The 20,208-nt window shown below is 36.9% G+C and overlaps 1 protein-coding gene across 1 annotated transcript in view; it reads left to right on the plus strand.

Annotated features, from left to right (window-relative positions):
• The window catches only part of UPF2 (UPF2 regulator of nonsense mediated mRNA decay), a 187,820-nt gene extending 176,842 nt beyond the window's left edge, over window positions 1-10,978 (plus strand). Inside the window, exon 22 of the mRNA XM_051961295.1 lies at window positions 9,931-10,978. Coding sequence (XP_051817255.1) covers window positions 9,931-9,934 — 4 coding nt within the window. The 3' untranslated portion in view covers window positions 9,935-10,978. The remainder of the gene's footprint in view (window positions 1-9,930) is intronic.
• The last annotated feature ends 9,230 nt before the right edge of the window (window positions 10,979-20,208 follow it).

The following is a 20,208-nucleotide window of genomic DNA, read 5'->3' on the forward strand; positions in this document are numbered from 1 at the left end:
TGAGTTCCAAATTCTATCCTTCCTTCCTGAGACCATAAGCAATCAGATATAGATTATACACATGCAATCATGTGAAACATTTTCATATTAGTTATTTTGTGCAAACAGACTTGAATAAAAGAAAAAGAATGAAAGAAAGTTAAAAAAAAAGATATGCTTTAGTCTGAATTTAAACAATATCAATTCTTTGTCTGGAGGGAGATAGTACCTTTCATATTAGTTCTTTGGGATTGTATTGGATCATTGTATTGTTGAAAATAGCGAAATCATTCACAGTTCTTTATTATACAATATTGCCATACTGTGTCTATACACAGTTCTGTTCATTTCAGTTTGCATCAGTTCATGTAAGATTTTTCATGTTTTTCTGAAATCTTTCTGCTTGTCATTTCTTCCTTTTTTTTTTTTTTTTAAGTTTTCAACATTCATTTTTATAAGACTTTTTGTTTCAATCCCCCCCGCCTTTTCCCTTTTGTCCCCGCTACCCCAAGACAGCAAGCAATCTACTATAGGTTAAATATGTGTGTTCCTTTCAAACATTTTTCTGAATTTGTCATGTTGTACAAGAAAAATCAGACCAAAAGGGGGGGAAAAAAAACACGAGAAAGAAAACAAGCAAAAGGTGAAAATACTATGCCTTGATCCACATCCAATCTCCATAATTATCTTTCTGGTTGCATTTTCCATCAAAATGATGTAATGTGATTTTGAGGTCCCCTAACCTTGGCTTCTATTCTCATGGGTCAGTGGTCCTGGGTCCTCCGGCTTTGGAATCTGCCTTAAGAAACTGATCATACCCAATCTATCTGATTCTGCCCATCGTTAGCCAGATAGCCTCTGGCCTCAGGAAACTCCCATAGATCAGACTCCTGAGACAGTAGTGAATAAGACCATTCCTCAATCTTGTTGGTAAAAATCTGATCAAGGAGAACCACTCTTTTAGGAGGCCACTTCTTCCTACCTTGAGCTATAGAATTAGCATATTTATAGTAGAAGCTGGATAAAATGACTCTCCTTGGTTCTGTTTCTTTATTGGATTCTCTTAGAATTCAAGCTCAGTAATGGCAGCACATCGTTTTTAATAAACTTTGCCCCTTGACTAGGAGATAGATTTAAGCTTGCAAATTCCTTTGAGATACCTCATGATGCCGGTCTGGGATTTTTGGGGTCCCCCCTTCTCAACCTCAACACCAAGTCCATTGGAATTGTCTTGAATCGCCACATTGTTGAGAGCTAAGTCCATCACAGTTATCATCACTTAATTTTATTGTTATTGTATAAAAAGTTCTCTGCTCATTTCACTTAGCCTGCTTGTCATTTCTAATAGTACATTACTATTCCATTACAATCATATACCACAGCTTGTTTAGCCATTTTCCAAAAGATGAGCGCCCTTCGATTTCCAGTTCTTAGCCATCACAAAAAGAGCTGCTGTAAATATTTTTATACAAATAAATCCTTTCCCTGTTTTGGGGGGGGATGTCTTAGGAACATAGACCTAAAAGAGATAGTTCCAAATTGTTCTCTAGAATGGTTAGATCAGTTCACAGCAAGGAGCTTATATTCTAATAAAAACAATATGCCTGAGGCAGTGGTTGCTGCATTGTTAACTGTGATTTACGTCATATAAGTACATTAGAAATTCTAGTCTTGAGTTTTGAGGGTGAGGGGTCTTCATGAAATTCCTTTGATGCACCAAAGGAAGACCTATCAAGCCTATAAAAAATTAATTTTTTTTCTGTTTATTTATGTCACACACCAGGTTGGGTGGTTTATTTAATTTAAAATATAATAATAGATTTTTGGAATGGGGCAGTTCCTGAATTGTAATATCAAAAAATGAGCATTTGTTGAGATTCTATTTTGTGCAGGACAGTGTGATGGTGGGTGCCTGAGAGCAGGGATTGTTCTTTTGTATTTCTTTGTATCCCAAGTATATAGCACAGGCTTGGTATCTAGTTAAGAATTTAACAAATGGTTCTGGATTAACTTGTTGACTTCTTTGAAGAAGCTTTTTTGAGAACTCCTCTGGTATTCATATTGTCCCAAATGAATGACTGACCATTTCAGTGCTTTTGTTTGTGTGGGCCTACTTACTCAATATACAATTGAATAGATTTAGTTTTAAAAATTCCCAGTTTTCTGACTAGTGGGGAGGAGATAAGGGGTGATGGAAACAGATAGGAATATGTCACTGAAAATTCCCCAAATTCATGAGGGTCCTCATGGTTTATACTCAATCCATGAGGGTCCAATTCATGATTAGACCATAGGCTACCTAGATAGATGCACAGATACTATGTAGTTTTGTGAGAGTTTTGAAAATAGAGCATTCCCTCAATGTTTTGGGAAGACATCTTAGTACTTTTGTTCTTACTATATCTCTGAGGTTATTATCTCTTTTGTAAAAGTTAATTGCTATTATTTGATTGAATGGAATTGAAGTGCTATTTAGTCACTGGTGGCTAAAAGAGAGAAGAATATCTGGAATGAGGGTTCAAGCCAATAATATTAAAGAAGAGACATTCCAACCCTTAGGGGGTACCTTTAAAAACACTGATGAGGAAATATATAAGTCCAGAGCTATATTTATTTAGGTAAAGAGGCAGTTAGGAAAGTCATTCTAGTAAAAGATGAAATAGCACAAAGTATAGGAACAGTAGAGTGGGTCAGTGTGACTAGATCAGATGGTTCCTCTAAAAAAGTAGCAGGAAATAAAATTGGAAAGATAGACCAGTGCCAAATTGTGCAGGGACTATAGTTTAATATAACTGTATTTTATATATATATATATATGTGTGTATGTATGTATATATAGGCCTAATAGCCCCATTTATATATTACTTGAACATTTATGAAACATGCAACTGTCCTGTGAATCGGGTACTATTATTATTGTCCTCATTTCACAGGTGAGAAAACTAAGGCACAGAGAGATCAAATGACTTGCCCAGAGTTGCATAGCTAGTGTCAGAGAGAATTGGAATTCAGATTTGCCTCACTCCCAAGTCTAACACTATCCACTGTGCTACCTAGCTTCCCCTAGTGTTAGTTTAAGTTGTTATGACTCTCTAACAAGGCAGATTTTAGCTTTTGGACACAGAGTACCCAGTCAGTCACCTCACATGGGCTTTACTGTAACCATTTTGGATTGCAATTTTCCACCTTAGATAATGTCTCTCAGTTCTTTTTGTACTTCAAAGGTAAAACACAAGGAGAGTACACAGGATTCAATGAAAAATCTGAATTTTGAAATATTCCCACCATGCCATAAACCTAAAATAGCTACTTCCTCCTGGGTCTCCAGGGCTGCCAAGAGGAGGACTGTGGACAATCTTGTCAGGGTTGGGCTAGAAGCCTTTCCTGCCACTGTTTAGGGCAGGTACTTCCTAATCTGGGAGGTGTCACTCTGAGGCAGGAGGGAAAGCCCAGTTCTGAGAAAAGCTTTGGGAATCCCAAGCAGAAATGGAAGAAGAGATGAAAAAGTGTGAATTCAATTTTCCATTGATCTTCTGCATTTTAGACATTTGGCCAGGAAGACGTATACATAAAAAGTATATTATCTCTATCCACATATACATCTATTCCTCTATGTAGGCATCACATTTTCACCTGTGTGTAGCTCTTAAGGAGGAAATATGATGTTTATATACATGTGTTCATACCTTATTTTTTTGAGTTGCCAAGCTGTTTGGGGCAGAAGTCACCCCAGTTTCCCTCCTTGACTCCAGTAAAGTTTATACTTTAACTGGAAACTGTTGGAAAAGGGATGATATAAATCATAGACTTGTCCTGCCTATGAAATAATACATGTAAAGCACTTAGCCCAGAACCTAGAACATGGTAGGTATACTGCATAAATGCTTATACCCCTCTTCCTCGCCCCTTTCCCTTATTAGTCTAATAGATTGTGGACTGGTAACCATCCTTCCATCTCTATAATCTCTTCTGTGATGGATGAATTTCTTCTGGAACCACCACAGAGCTGTAATAACTAAGGAGAACAGTATTGACTTTCTTTTTAATTTAATTTAATTTTTTAAAAATTAACAAGATGCTATAATTATTTTGTCCACATAGATCCTTTTCCTCTCTTTGATCTATTTACTATATAAACACCTAATAGTGTTATTATTGAGTTAAAGGATATGTGCAGTTTAGTAACTTTGAGGGCATAATTCCAAATTGCAATCCAAAATGGTTAGACCAATTCCATATTTCTACCACTATTGCATTAGTGTGCCTGTTTTCCCATAGCCCTTCCAACATTTGAAATTTTACTTTTTTATCTTTGCCAATCTGGTGTGAGGTAAAACTATAGAGTTTCTTTACTTTTCATTTCTCTGATTCATTGGTTCTCAAATCTTTTGGTTTCAGGACCCCTTTATATTCTTAAAATTCCTGAGCATTCCCAAAAGAGTTGTATTTTTTTCAGTTACATTTATCAATATATGCCATCTTAGAAATTACAACATCTTATTATTTCTGCAAAATAGTTTTCAAGAATTCCTTGACAGGACCTTGAGAACCTCTAGGGATACCCAGGTACTATCTGTTGAGAACCCCTGCTCAAGTTAATAGCTGTTTGAGATCATTTTCATATTTTTTGTTGATGATTTGGATTTATTTTTTCCTTTGAAAACTGCCTGTTCATATTTTGACCTTTTATCTCTTGGGGAATGGCTATTGTTCTTATAAATTTAATTTAGATCCTTACAAGATAGGCTTTCTATAGGAAGTGACACTAGAGTTGACTTTTGAAGGAAGTTAGGGATTCCCTGGGGGAGAAGGGAGAAGGGAGCACATCCTCAGCAAAGAGGATAGTTCATACAAAAACATGCAGATGGAAACATAATTTATGGGGAACATCAAGCAGAAGCAGGCCAATATATCTGGAATGCAGAGAAAATTAAGGAGATTGTGCAATAAGCCCTGGAAAGTTAGGTTGGAATCTAAGAGCCAAACAGAAGGAGCAAGCTATTATCTCACTGCTAAAAGATATAGATATGTATATGTATATATATTTTAAATGTGTGTGTATATATGTGTCGAGGTTGGGAATGGGACCCCAAAAGTTTGGGGTCCTAGACCAGTGTGTCTCAAAAGAATTTGAAGGCTTGAATCCAATTTTTAAAATTATATTTTATTGTAATTGTAATGGTATTGCAAGTGGGCTAAGCTCCAGAAGAGATTAGCAGAGTTCTAAGAGAGGAGACACCTTCATCCAGCTTTCTGTCATTGACCTGCTAATTCTGTGACTCAGGGTAAGGGCCAGGAGTGGTCAGCTCAGGAATTTGGTTCTCATTGACCAAAAGAGTCTTGTCTCCGGAGTTTGGTCCTGGGACTATCCTGAGGCCAGAAGCTCTCTGAGGAGTGCTCTATTCAGAATCAGACAGCTTAGATTAGGTGAGGGAATTTCCTGAGGCAGACTCCAGAACCAGAAATTTTAGGATTATCTATTTGTTGTTAGAACAGAAGCCCCCCTAAAATCAGGGGACCTCAAAATCACTGCTGTCTCCCCTAGAAGCTATATTACACCTGTGTCCATTACACATATGCAAATATGTTCATGGATGTGAATGTGCCCACTTACATGCATATGTATATGTGCAGATACAGAAGACATATAGTTAAAGGAATAGAGCTTCAGAACTAGGAATATTACTAGAAAGATGCATAGCGATGCATTAATTTTGTAACCCCGAGTTAAGTCTCTGATATTAGTGCTATAGACAGAGGTGTCAGTGAGCTACGCTGGTAAAGGTGACTTCTTTGTATGTGGAAATGATTTTGGTTTTTGTTGTTTATTAGGCTTGTGATAAAAAATATAGAGAGCACTGACTCCAGTCAGAGGTTGCTGAGTTGTTTCAGTTGTGTTTCACCCCACTTGGAGTTCTTGGCGAAGAGCCTGCGGTGGTTTGCTGTTTTCTTCTCCAGCTCATTTAACAAATGAGAAAACTGAGGCAGGGTAAAATGCCTCCGTAACACATCTAGCCTGTGTCTGAAGTCAGCTTTGCCTAAAGTCTCCCTGACTCCCCGGCCGGGGCTCTGTTCACTGTGCTACCTCACTGCCGTTTTGAGTCAGAGGACCTGAGTTCAGAGAACACCTCTCCCAGCTTTAACCTGTGTGATCTTAGATAGGCCCGTCAGTCAACAAGCATGTATTAAGCTTTTATAAGAAGCTGGACAGCATGCTAAGGGATGGAGAGAGGGAAGAAGGTGAAAACATAGTCCTTGCCCTCCGATGCTCACATTCTAATCGAGTAGGTGACATGAAAATAATTAGGTCTGTATAAGATATATACAGTGCAAATAACAATTCCTCAAATTTACATAGCGGCTGGGGTGACTCGGTGGTACAATGAATAGAGTGCCAACCCTGGAGTCAGAAAGACTCATCTTGAGTTCAAACCTGCCTCAGAAACTTACTAGCTGTGTGATAATGGGCATATCACCCAACTCTGTTTGCCTCAGTTCCTCATCTGTAAAATGAGCTGGGAAAGGAAACTGCAAACCCCTCGGGTATCTTTCCTTTAAAAAAGCCCAAATGGGGTCATGAGGAGTTGGATATGACTGAAAAGACTAAATAACAAAAGCAGAGCACCTACTATGTGCCAGGCACAGAAGGTGATGATACCTTCAAAACTAAGTAATCTTTCTGTGTCTCAGTTTCTTTGATTGAGTAGGTTGGCCTAAGTAGCTCTTGCTATCTCTTGTAGTTCTCTATCTCTGATCATAAAATCTCACAGTCTTCAGAGGCAGCTATTTATAGCTCAGTTTGTCTCAGTTTCTTCATCTGTGAAATAAGCTGGGGAAAGAAATGGCAAATCACTCTAGTATCTTTACCAAATGGGGTCTTGAAGAATTGGACATGACTGAAACAACTGAATGATAAAAATGCTTTTATGTGGATCATTAACTTGGATAAAGTTTTAGATGGCATCTTTATCAAATATGTAGGTAATGCAAAACTAAAAGTGAGAATTAACATATTTCATCACTAAGTCAGGATTCAAAAAGATCTCACTAAATTAGGATATAGGGTCAAATATAATAAGTTTAAATTTAAAATCATTAAATAGAAAGTTTCATCCTTTCAACCCAATAAACTTTATAGGCACATGATGAAACAGGCTTGGGTAGATAGTAATTTACTTGAAAATTTTCTAGGCATTTTAGCAGACCATAAACTCAATATGAATCAACAATTTATTGTGATGACAGCCAAAAAAAAAAAAGGCTAATTTGATGTTAGATTGCCTTAAGAGAGTGAAGCATTCAGAAAGATATAATAATAAATAATAACTAGAGCTAGAGCAGACCTCATAGACCATCTAGTCCAACATAACACATCAGCAAGAAAACCATGGTTTAAGTGACTTGTCTAAAGTAACAAAGGAAATTTGTGTCCAAGGTGGAATTTGAATCCACATCCTCTAAACGTAAGACTTTTCCCCCTGTACCAGTTCAGATGTTAACTCTTCCCCAAATTCCTCACTAGAAAATAATTTTTCCCTATGCAAATTCTCTTAGAACACTTTAATCTTTATCTCTCTTTGCCCTTATTATATTTCGTCTAGTATCACATTTATTTGTTTACATTCCCTATCTTAACTGTTTAATCTATAAAATCAAGAGTGGAACTTCTATTTCATTATCTAACACCTAGTTGAATATCTTATTCTTAAGAAGTTTATAATAAAAATTCTTGGACATTATTGAAGTAAAGACAAACCCTAGTGTAATGTCATTAAATTGTTCAGATAGACAATTAGACAAAACAATGTAATCAAAGACAATTTGTTTCATAAGATCAGTGCTATAAGAATTTAAATTGGATGATTTCAATTTAGTGAATTTTGGAGGAACATTACAGGAGGCTTTCATAATGCTGTTATAGTAACTCTTCTGGGCTTATTCTTCCAATCCCTTTCTCCAGAGGACAAGTAGATACGCCTTTCCTAAGGACCTATAGATAACTCTGAAGGTTTGCAATTTGTAGTGTTATCATTCATGAGTCTCCATCCAATGTACTCCTCCAATAGTTATCAATTGATTAATGTTAATGAACTTTTATAAAAGGGAATTAATTGAGAAGATATAGAAGTCACATTACAGGGGTCCTCAAATTTTTTAAATAGGGGGCCAATTCACTGTCCCTCAGACTGTTGGAGGGCCGGACTATAGTAAAAAACAAAAACTTTGTTTTGTGGGCCTTTAAATAAATAAACTTCATAGTCCTGGGTGAGGGGGATAATAATCCTTAGCTGCCACATCTGGCCCGCAGGCTGTAGTTTGAGGATGAGTATATAAAACATCCCCAAAGGGAAGATCACTCTCCCCTCTATACATACTTGTCACAAGTAGCTTCAAACTTAAAGCATAAAGATAGTGAGACAATCCTCCCCCTTATCCTATGAGCTGGCAATCCATAAGGATCTCACAGAAAGGAAACAACCTTTGCTGGCTTGAAAACTGGCAGAAAAGAACATTTATGAACTATGTGCAACTAAATAGTTGAGTGATCTTGAATAGATATTATTAGTATGTGAACATTCAAAAAAGCAAATGTTAACACAAAGAAACTGGTCTGACTTGTAAGAAAACATCACCAAATGAACTAAAATACTACAAAGCAGTACTACAACTTTTTTTTAAAGAACAAAAATGCTTATTTTCTCTAGTATTCTGGAAGCTAGGGTGTATATTAATGAAAGTTCCAGATATGCAATTTCTCCTCACAAATACAAAGGACCCAAGTTGAACCTTCCACATGCAGCATCTCACCCAAACTACTTCCCCAATTCTTGCTTTAAAATTCAGTTCCAGAAGACAGATGACTACTTTTCTCTTTAGGATTCTTTGATTTCTAACACTGTAACCTCTGACAAACATTACAAAATGTTTTTTGATTAATTCTGCATTAATCTATATGTGTGTGTGGGGGGAAAATTATAATTTTCATCTGTACGTGAGGTACTATATAAGATCTATTTTCAAATTGACTATTTTGAAATCTTTTGTTCATATGTAGCAGTAGGGGAAGCAATCAAAAGAAAATGCTTAAGTTTTTCTAGGACCTCCTAGAACTATTCTGGGTTGGGGATATGGACAATGAGTTTAAGAAGTGCTGCAGAATGATTTAATAAAAATAATTTTGGTGGAGGGGGGATACAAGGGGAAGAAAAAGTGTAATGAGTGATGTCCCAGTCCTTAGATTAGATTAATATTTACTATGTGTAATATACAGCACATGTACAATATTCTTTGCCTACTGCCACATCAAGTTACAAAACTTCTGAAGTCAGTTTTCAGCCATCAGTGATTGATATAGCTAATGCTATATAAGGAAAAGTCTTTGGGTTGGCTGAGTTGTAAGGATTAACTCAGTAGAGGCCAAACTAGAACTGCATGTGCTTAATAAAGTTTTAAATAATCTCCTTTCCTCCCTCTCTCCTTCCTTTCTTCCTTCCTTCATCTTTCCTTCCCTCTTCCTTCCCTCCCTCTCTCTCTTCCTTCCTTCCCTCCCTCCCTCCCTCCCTCCTTCCTTCATCTTTTCCTCCCTCCTTTCTTCCTCCCTCTCTTCCTTCCTTCCTTCCTTCCATCCCTCCCTCCCTCCTTCCTTTTCCTTTCTTTCCTTCCTTCCTTCCTTTCTTCTCTCCTTTCCTCCTTTCATCCCTCTTTCTCTCCCTCTCTCCCTTCTTCCTTCCTCCCTCCCTTCTTCCTTCCTCCCTACCTTCCTTCCTTCCCCCTCCCTTCTTGCCTCCTTCCTTCCCCCTCCTTTCCTCCCTTCCTCCTTTCCTTCCCAGTGTTCAAGTGAAAAGGATTGCTATGAGCTTCAGGTAGGAGTAGGACAGCAGAGCTTGTCATCATTGTCCCTGACAGCTTGGCGCTTCCCTTTCTATTGTGTTTCTTCCTTCCTGATCTTAGGTGAATGATTATCCAAAAACAGAATGGACCAGGTTACAAGAGCTTCACGAGGCTGGAAGAGCTACAAAAGGTCCCCTCAGCAATCAGCGTCGATAACGAGACAACCAGAGGCCAATAGCAGCACTAGATGAGTCCAGCGAGGAGCCTTGAAGCAGCCAAATGCCCTGCTTGACCTAGCCCAGAAGTGGATTGACCTTTAAGCCAAGACATTGAGTCATAATAGAAGCTATTCCAGCTACGCAAGGGAGTGACTTGTCCATTGGTGAGCCCTCACCCCAAAGAAACCTCGGTGGGGACTCCTAGAAGAGCGCACAGGACCCCCGGGGCAGGAGTTGAGAGGTACTCCTTGGCACCATGTGTTCTCTAAACTGTTTTTAAATTTTAGTTCATTCTTCCCAGGGAACTTGTGCATAGATCAGAGGAGAGTGTTATCTCGCGGTTTGGGGATTGTTTTGTTTCCACTGTTCTCGCTATCCCTTCTCAGTAAATACCCTTTTGTAAAAGAATACTTTGATATCAGCTGTTTGATGGATATTGGGGAGAAGTTAGATGGCTAATTGATACTGATTAATTGATACAAATATAAGCAACAGTTATAGAAAGCCTGGCCCCTTAGGGTTACCCAGATATAAAACCTTAAGGGGAGAAGTAGTCCACAGCCCTCCATGGATCCAAACTGCCACTATGAGTGGTGGTTGGGAGAATAGTCCTAAAGGAAGTGCTACCATTTATCAGTAACAATTGGTCCCAGTGGCATTATGTGGGGCCAACATATAATGAAAAGTGGGAGAGAAAAGGAGAATGCAAATTATGTGTAAATGTTGCTAACAACTATGGGAAAAGTACATTTGTAGAATTATAAGGATTAAGAGAGGTCATAGAATTTTTTGTTCTTTTGATGTAGTTTACTAGTGTAAACTTGATTGAATACACAATAAAAAAGGAAAAATATACAGAGGGTGATGGTGAAATGTTACACCTTAAATCATGTGCTAGGCTATTCCTGCATTATTTTTATTACAAAATAAATATTGATTACTAAAACACATGCATGTTATTGAAATAGTATTACTTGTTTTATACATCTCATGGTACCTAAAACATGGCTGTCGAGGGAGAGTCAATGCTGGGAAGGAGGCCAGATCCTGTTCATAGCCCATCTCTTCCCTTATTCACTCACATGTGTCCTTGTCTGCAGGGGTATGTGCAAAGAGGTGGGGCAAGGCAGGGGTAAACTAATGTCTGTGTCTGCTTCATAGACATAGATCTGTGGCATCATCTTTTTAGCATCAGCTCACAAGCCATCTTTTCCCATATTCCCTTTCTCTCCAAGTCAGCACTCCTGCTCTGCCTAACGGTACATAGTGGGCAGCCAGTAGTAACTGCATTATCCCTACACAAGTGGCTGTGGGGAAGGTTGTCTTAAGGATGCCTGTGAGTGTGATGACATAGTTAAACATAAAGGTTATTCCAGGTAAAATCTCATTATAAAGAAGGTTTCTATACAGCATGGCTATGTTAGATAGCCTGCTAGCTTGCTGCACAGGCAGCCAGCTGGTGCAGTAGATAGAGGGCTGCTCCAAAAAATAGGAAGACTTGAATTCAAATCTTATCTAAAACACTAAAGGTTTGACCTGAACATGTTATTCCATTTTCTCAGTTTCAGTTTCCTTATCTGTAAAATGAAAGTAATAATAACTCACTGGATTGTAGTGAGAATCAAATGCGTTTTACATAAATACCAGTCATTGTTATTATTATGATTATTATAATGATACTCTAGAAAGGTATCAAGCCAGGAAATGTAGTCTTTGCAAAATACTCATTGTCTTGTTGCTAAAGGGAGACAGTATGGCATAATATATTGGTCTCCAGAATTGAATTCCTCCAAGAGGAATTGGAGGGTAGAAAGATAGAGTGGGAAGATGGGTCCTGTCCTACTCTCCCTTCCATCCCAGTTGGAGAATTTGTCTCTCACAGAACCACAATCCCTCAGCATTCTCCCAGTTTGATAGTTCCTTCCTTGTTTAAGCTCCCAGCTTTCTCCATTCTGAACCTGCTTTAGGACTTAAGGACAGTTATAATCTACCTTCTACCTGGGATCCCACAACAGCAACCGTGTGGTTACTGATTTACTGGGAAAATTCACTCCATCCCTTGATGGCCACCGCACTTCTATGGGACTTTTCCTGCACTCTGAGGGCTCCCTCTGTGCTCTGGATTAATGACTGGTGAACAAAAACCCATTCTGCTTCTTTTTGTTTTGTTCTGAATGAGTTGCACAGTGAGACCAGGCATTGGTTGAATTGTGTTCTGCATTATGGATCTCATTATATTACCCAAGTTTGGACTCTGCTGGCTTATTAGCTAAAATCAGGAAAACCAGATTTTCCATCATATTCCATCTCCTGCACTTGTAAGCTAGAACTACAAGCAAGTTACTTATTTTCTCAATTTACCCCTTAAAACATTGTCCAAGCTGTCCATCTGTGTGTAGACAGCATTCCCACACCTAGGAATTTTGATTCATTCATTGTAACAAAAATTTATTATAACACCAAAAAGGTTTGTATATTCCATGGATGTCAAAATCGCACCTCCCATATTTCTGTATCACCTGTCTTGGATCTTCCTCCTAGTTCCTGGTACTTAGCTCCAACAGCACAAGCTTCCATAGTCTGAAATTTGCTTAGTAAAGCAGAGGATGTAACAGCTCCAAGTCTTGGTATTTTTCTTCCCCGATACTAGTACTCAGTTCTGTCCAAGATTGTGTACTTTCCATTAGGTCCTGCTTGGCTTTCCAGAAATAAGCATGACTTCAGGAAGACAGCTGGGGGAACATAATGGGCAGTTTCCTTTTAGACATTTAAGACATGTGTAGAATTCCTATCAAAGGGTGTTGGGAATTAAAAATGAGCAATTTTTGAATCCTAAACTAAAAGTCTAAAGAAAGGGAAGAGGGAAGACCAAGTGATTCTTACCTTCCCTATTTATTTTGTAATGAATCTGAACTGGATCTCAGAAATGGCAAAGGGGACAATATGTTAATAATACTCACAGTCCCCCCATTTTTAACTATACTCCAGACTGCCCAGGTGTGATGTGTTTACATTGGATGCCATGGGACCTTGGTCTTCATGGATAACTAGGTGGCACAGTGATGGAGTTCTGGTCTATGTGTCTAGAAAAAACCTGAGTTTTGGAGTCGTGTCTCAGACAATCACCTACTCACCACAGGACTCTGGGCAAATAATTTCATTTCTCTCAGCCTCAATTTTCTCAAGTGTAAATGAATTATATAAAGGCTACAATTACCATTCAGGTAATTCAGGTGAGGGAGAAGAAAGGGCACACATGATCTTACTTAACACTTGTGCAGCCTGCAAGTAGGCAGGCAGTTGGCTGAGTAATACATAGAATGCTCAGCCTGGAATCAGAAGGACTGATTCATATAACCTCTGAGACTTCCTAGCTATGTGATCCTGGGAAAGTCACTAGTAACCTTTATTTGCCAGAATTTCCCTAGCTGTAAAACGGGGATAATAAAAACACTTACCTTGCAGAGTTGTCAGGAAACTCAAATGAGATAATATTTACAAAGTGCTCGGTTAGCACCAATAATATTTATAAAGTGCTTGGTTAGCACCAATAATATTTATAAAGTGCTTGATTAGCACCATACCTGGCACATATGAGGCAAAGTGTAAATGCTTATTCCCTTCCCTGTGGGTGGCAAGGACAATTTGAATCCCTCTAACCTTGGTTGTATCCCAGTTGAGTTCAATATGTATTTATTATGAATTTACTGTTGCTGGGAGAGATAAAACATTGAGATAAGATGTAGCCCTTGATCTTTTGGAATTTGACACCTAGTAAGGGAATAAGTCACATATAGATAATTAACACAGAACAATCAAGACCAGTAGAAAGGTGGAAAACAAAGTACATGGGAGGAAGGTGATTAGGAAAGGCTTTATGAAAAAGGTGGCAAACATAAAAAATGACAACATAAAGTGTGGGCTATGCTGAACATTTTCCCCTTTTAAACACACTCCTTATATTACGTCAGCAACATAAATGACATTTGGCCCAAGAAAATTCTGATGCTATAAGGGCAAAGTCTTCCTCACTTCTTTATATCTCCTGTATAAAGCACTATGCCTGCCAAGCTTAATAAATGCTTGTTGACTGACTGAATGCAACTAAGATTGTCAGTGTACTACTAGATTTAGCCCAATATATTGGCTGGTCCCTTTCTCAAATACCAATTAAATTAAAAAAAAAAAATCAAAACTATGTCAAGCTTTTTTCCCCTCCTCCCAATCTTTTATGTTTGAAAAACAGATTTTTTTAATTGTATTAAAAATAAGAGATCATAGCAGAAATGTTTCCACAAAAAGAACTTTTCATGGAGGTCATTAATACTTCAAAAGATCTTTGCTTTCCTCGGTGAAATATGCCTTCATGCTTTTGAAGATCATGCCTTGATAATTGTTTTCATGAAGTCCTGTGTCAAAAAAAAGGAGAAAAACAGAGAAAGAATGAAGGAAAGAGAGGGGAGAATGAAGGAGGAATGAAGGAAGGAAAGAAGGAATGAAAGAAGGGAGGAAGAAGGGAGGGAAGGAAAAAAGAAAAAAAGAAAGGACAAAAAAGTTACCTGGTTAACAACTTTTTGATAAAGAGACTTACTTAGATATAGTACAAGACAAGAGCCTTGTACTATAAACATACAGGTTGCATTAGGTCCGTACCCAAATCCATTTTAATAGGACCGGAATGAATCAATCAACATGTGTTTATTAAGCAATCCTTTACTATATATCATGTACTAAGATCTGAAGATAACAAAGAAAGGCAAAAAATAATCTCTACCCTTAAGAACCTTACATTCCAGTGTGGGAATTAACACATATATAAATAGACACATGCTAGACCGAGACTAAACAGATGGCAGGTGACCTTGAATAAAAACTTGAAAAGCTTGAGAGAACAAGGGAAGGTCTTCTAAATAAAGTAGTGCTTGTGCTGAGTGTTGAGGGAAGTCAGGTAGATCAAGAGGTGTCAGATGTTGGACATTGTCAGTATGAAAACCCAGAGGTGGAAGATGATGGAGTATCTTGTGAAAACAACAAATAGGCCAGTTTAGAGGGATTTTAGAGGGAATCACAGAGTGAGTATTTGAAAGTAATGTGTAAGAGTGGAAAGGGAACGACTTCTGGGAGCTACAATGGTAGAGTAGCAGGAAATTGTCATAATTCTCCCATATTTACCTCAAAATAAGCATAAAATAGCACCTTAAACAAATCCTTGAACAGCAGAGCCAGCAAAAAGGAGTGAAATCTTTTAATCCAAGAAACATGGAAGGTCATCAGGAAAGGTCTGCCTGGATTTGGGTAAAAGGAGAGAGCAGTCCAGGACAGAACGCATTCCACCAAGCCAGCAGCAAATCCTGCCTCAGCAAAAAAGTAAGAGATCCTGAGCCCCAGTGCAGTGGAGAAAGCAAACAGCAATGCTAGGACCTTATGTGCCTCAGGATAGTCAGAGAATTGGGCAGATGCCAGCTCTGAGAACCACCATGTGCTTTAGTGTGGACCCAGGCAAACAACTAGATGCAAATCCTACAGTTGCCTAAGCAAATGGCAGACACCAGCTCTGGGATAGCACACGTAATACAGCAAAACTGGGCCAACTGGCAGCCCCCAGCTCCAGGCTCCCCCATTTGTTTCAGCAGCATGGCCCTGTGCAAACAGGTAGCTATTAGCCCTCGGGCTAGGAAAGAGACAGAAGCCATTGCAGGAACATCCCACTGACCTCAGCACGTATCAGACAACAGCACTGGGGCTTTGGCTCACCACCAGATAAGCTGCCAGACCTCTCCTGCCTCCAGCAGCTACTCCCCACTCCACACCCTCAGTGCAGCACGAAACACCAGCCTCCCTCATAAGCCTTGGCAACATCAGTGCAGCTCCAGGTAAACAGGCAGGGCCTGAAGCCCCAGGGACAAGAAGCCCCAGACAGTGTCCTTTCCACTCCAAAAGCAGAGCACAAATTTAAAAGAAAGGGAAAACGATGAGCAAAATAACAATAACAACAAAAGAATCTGACACTAGAAAGTTTTATGGTGACAGGGAAGACCAAGACACAAACTCAGAAGGGAACACCTATGGCAAAATCTCAAACAAGAGAAGTGGTCTCAAGCCCCAAAAGAACACACTGAAGAGCTCAAAAAGAAGCTTAAAAATTGAATAAGAGAGGTAGAAGGAAAATTAGAAAAAGATATTAGAGTGTGCAATAAGATTATGGAAAAAAAAGAGTCAGTAACTCGAAAAAGAAAACACTGTTTAAAAAGCAAAATTGGCCAAATGGAAAAGGAAGCACAAAAGCTAATTTGGGGGGGAGGGGAAAGAAACTATAAGGTTAGAATTGGAAGCTAATGCCTCTGTGAGACATCAAGAATCAATCAAACAAATCTAAAACAATGAAAAAATAGTAGAAAATGTAAAATACTTCTTTGGAAAAATAATCGACCTGTTTAAATAGATCTGAAGAAACAATATCAGAATCACTGAACTACCTGAAAATCAAAATAAAAAGAAGGATCTGAACAGATCTTTCCAAAAATTATTTTTAAAAAAACTGCCTTGATATCCTGGAACCACAGGGCAAAATAGGCATTTAAAGAATCCACTGATCATCTCAGGAAAGAGATCCCCCAAATTAAATTCCTACAAATCTTATAGCCAAATTTCAGAATTATCAGAGAAAAAATACTGCAGTGGCCAGAAAAAACAATTCAAATATTAGATAGCTTTAATGAGAATTACACAGGACTTGGCAGCTGCAACATTCAAGGACCAGAAGTCATGGGACATGATATTCTAGAAGACAAAGGAGTTAAGACTACACCAAATAAATCATCTCCCTGGTAAAATTAAGCAATTTCCTTCAGGGGAAAAAATACAGTCATTTAATGAACTAATAAAATTTCAAGCTTCATAAAGAGAAAATCCAGAATTAAACAAGAAATTTGTTCTCTCATATAAAGATCCAAGAAAAGTATAAGCAGGTAAAAAGGAAAAAGAAAATATTAGGGATTCAATAGAGCTAAACTGTTTACATCCCTAAATGGGGGATGATGATAATTGTAATTCTTAAATTCTTAAAAATTGTACCATTAGTATTATACCTAGAAGAAATATATATAATTAGAGTGTACAAGCATAAGGTGAATTTGAGGGAATGACATAAAAAATACATAAGGAATTAATAATTTTAAAAAATTAAGGAGCACATTGGATGCAGAAGAAAGGGAGAGGTAGAAGTAGATTATTTCACATGAAGAGGCATGAAAGACTGAGGTGCAAAAGACCTATTATAGTGGACGGAAAGATGGCAGGGCAGTTGTTGGGCATCAATTGAATCTTATTCTCATTAGTATTGGTTCAAAGAGGGAATAATATACACAACCAATGAATATGCAAATCTATCTTACTCCACAAGGAAGTAGGAGGGGAGAAGATTAAGTAAAGGAAGGAGGGCAAATAGAGAAGGTGATAGACAAGCAAAACACTGGTGAGGAGGGAAAGGATAAAAGGAGAGAGAAAAGTATAAACAGGAATGAAAATAGAATGAAGGGAAATACACAGTTAGAAATTATAATTGAATGGGAATGGGATCAAAAAAGTGGATCAAAAACCAGAATCCTACAATATGTTGCATAGAAGAAACACACTGAAAGCAGAGACACATACACATAGAGTAAAGGGGCCAGAGCAGAATCTATTATACTTGAGCTGAAGTTTAAAAAATAAAAAACAAAAAAAAAAGCAGGGATTGTGATCCTGCTCTCAGATAAAATAAAAGTAAAAATAGAACTAATTAAAAGAGATAAGGAAAGAAACTACTTTTTGCTAAAAAGGTCCCATAGAAAATGAAGTAGTTTCAATACTAAATATATATTCACCAACTGGTATAGCATCCAAATTCTTAAAAAAGAAGATAAATGAATTATAAGAAGAAATAAACAGTAAAACTATATTAGTGAGAGATCTCAACTGTTGATGGATTCAATTAAAAACAAGAAAGTAACTAAAGAGGAAAATAAAATAGAAGTTAGATCTGACAGATCTTTTGAAAAAAGTGAGTGGGAATAGAAAGGAATATATGTTTTTCATCAGCAGCACATGGCACCTATATAAAAATTGACTATGTATGATATGGCATAAAAGCCTCAAAATCAAATTTAGAAAGGCAGAAAAGTTAAATGTTTTCTTTTTGGATGATAATGCAAGAAAAATTAATTTAACAAAGAGCACTGGAAACATAGATTAAAAATTAATTGGAAACTAAATGTCCTAATTCTATAGAATAAGTGGCCCAAAGTACAAATATAGAAACAATAAATTCATTAAAGAGAAAGATAAAATGAGACAACATGTCAAAATTTATGGGATGCAACCAAAACTTAGGGGAAAATTTATTTTTACATCAATAAAATAGAAAAATAACAGATTAATGAATTGGGCATGCAACTGAAAAAAATTAGAAAAAGAACAAATTAAAAATCCCAAATTTAGCCCCAAATTGGAAATCCTGAAAATCAAAGGTAAGATTAATAAAATTAAAAGTAAAAAAAAAAAAAAAAAAAAGCAAAGAACTATAGAACTAATAAATAAAATTAAGAACTGGTTTTATAAACACCAACAGCAGCAAAAGAAAATGATAGCTAAACCTTTGGTTAAAGGATTAAAAAAAAGAAAGAAGAGTATTAAAAATGAAAAGGGTGAAATCACCACCAATGAAGAAGAAATTAAAGCAATCATTAGGAAATATTTTACCCACTTAAATGTCAATAAATCTGACAATCTGATAAAAATTAATGAATATTAAAAATATATAAATTACCCAGATTAAGTCAGGAAATAGAATGTCTTTTCTTATGTCACAAATGTGGTACTGATACCAGGAAGAGCTAAAATAGAGAAAGAAAATTATAGACCAATTTCCTTAATATCAATGCTAACATTTTGAACAAACTACTGGCAAAACAATTATGGCAATACACCATAAGGATTCTACACTATGACCAGGTGGGATTTATACAAGGAATGTAGGGTTTTTTCAGTATTAGGAAAACCATCAACATAATTGATGATATCAACAATAAAATCATCAGAAATCATAAGATTATCTCAATAGATGCTGAGAAAGCTTTTGACAAAAAATAGCACCCATTCCTATTAAAAACAATAGATAGCATAGGAATAGAGGGAGTGCTCCTTAAAATGATAGGCAGTATCTATCTAAAACTATCAGCAAGCATTATCTGTGATGGGGATAAACTAGAAGCCTTCCTAAGGTCAGGGATGAAGCAAGAATGTCCCTTATCGCCACTATTATTCAATAGAGTACTGGGAATGTACTAGAAATTCAACATAGCACTAGAAAAAGAAACTAAAGGAATTAGATTAGGCAAGGAAGAAACAAAATTATCACTCTTTGCAAATGATATAAGGTTATACTTAGAGAACTCTAAAGAATCAATTTAAAAACTACTTGAAATAATTAACAACATTAACAAAGTTTCAGGATATAAGGTAAATTTATGTAAACCTTTAGTATGTCTTTATATAACTAATAAAATCCAGCAGCAAGAGATAGAAAAATTCCATTTTCATTATATTGTTTACAACATAATGTAAACAATATAAATACTTAGGAGCCTATCTGCCAAAGCAAATCTTAATTAAAAGAACATAATCACACAAAACATTTTTCACTGAATAAAATCAGAGCTAAACAACTGGAAAAATATCACTTGCTCATGAGAAGAGCAAAGTCATAAATAATATATGAAGTAATAAAAATGACATTTTTGCCTAAATCAATTTACTTATTCAGTGCCATACTAATTAAACTACTAAAAAAAAGTGTTTTATAGAGCCAGAAAAATTAATACCAAAATTCATCTAGAAAAATAAAAAGTCAAGAATATCAAGGAAGTTAATGGAAAAAAAAAATACAAAGGAAGATGGCCTAGCAATACAGGATCTCAAATTATATTATAAAGTGGTAATAATCAAAATTGCCTGGTACTAGCTAAGAAATAGAGTGTTGGATGAGTGGAATAGATTAGGTTCACAAGACATAGTAGTCAAAGACCATAGTAACTTACTGTTTGAAAAACCTAAAGACCTCAAGAACTTTGGGATAAGTACTCTTTTTTTTTTTTTTTTTTGACAAAAACTGGTGGGATAACTGGAAAGCAATAGGTCACAA

The sequence above is a fragment of the Antechinus flavipes genome, chromosome 5 (assembly GCF_016432865.1).
Source record: "Antechinus flavipes isolate AdamAnt ecotype Samford, QLD, Australia chromosome 5, AdamAnt_v2, whole genome shotgun sequence".
NCBI classification, from domain to species: Eukaryota; Metazoa; Chordata; class Mammalia; order Dasyuromorphia; family Dasyuridae; genus Antechinus; species Antechinus flavipes.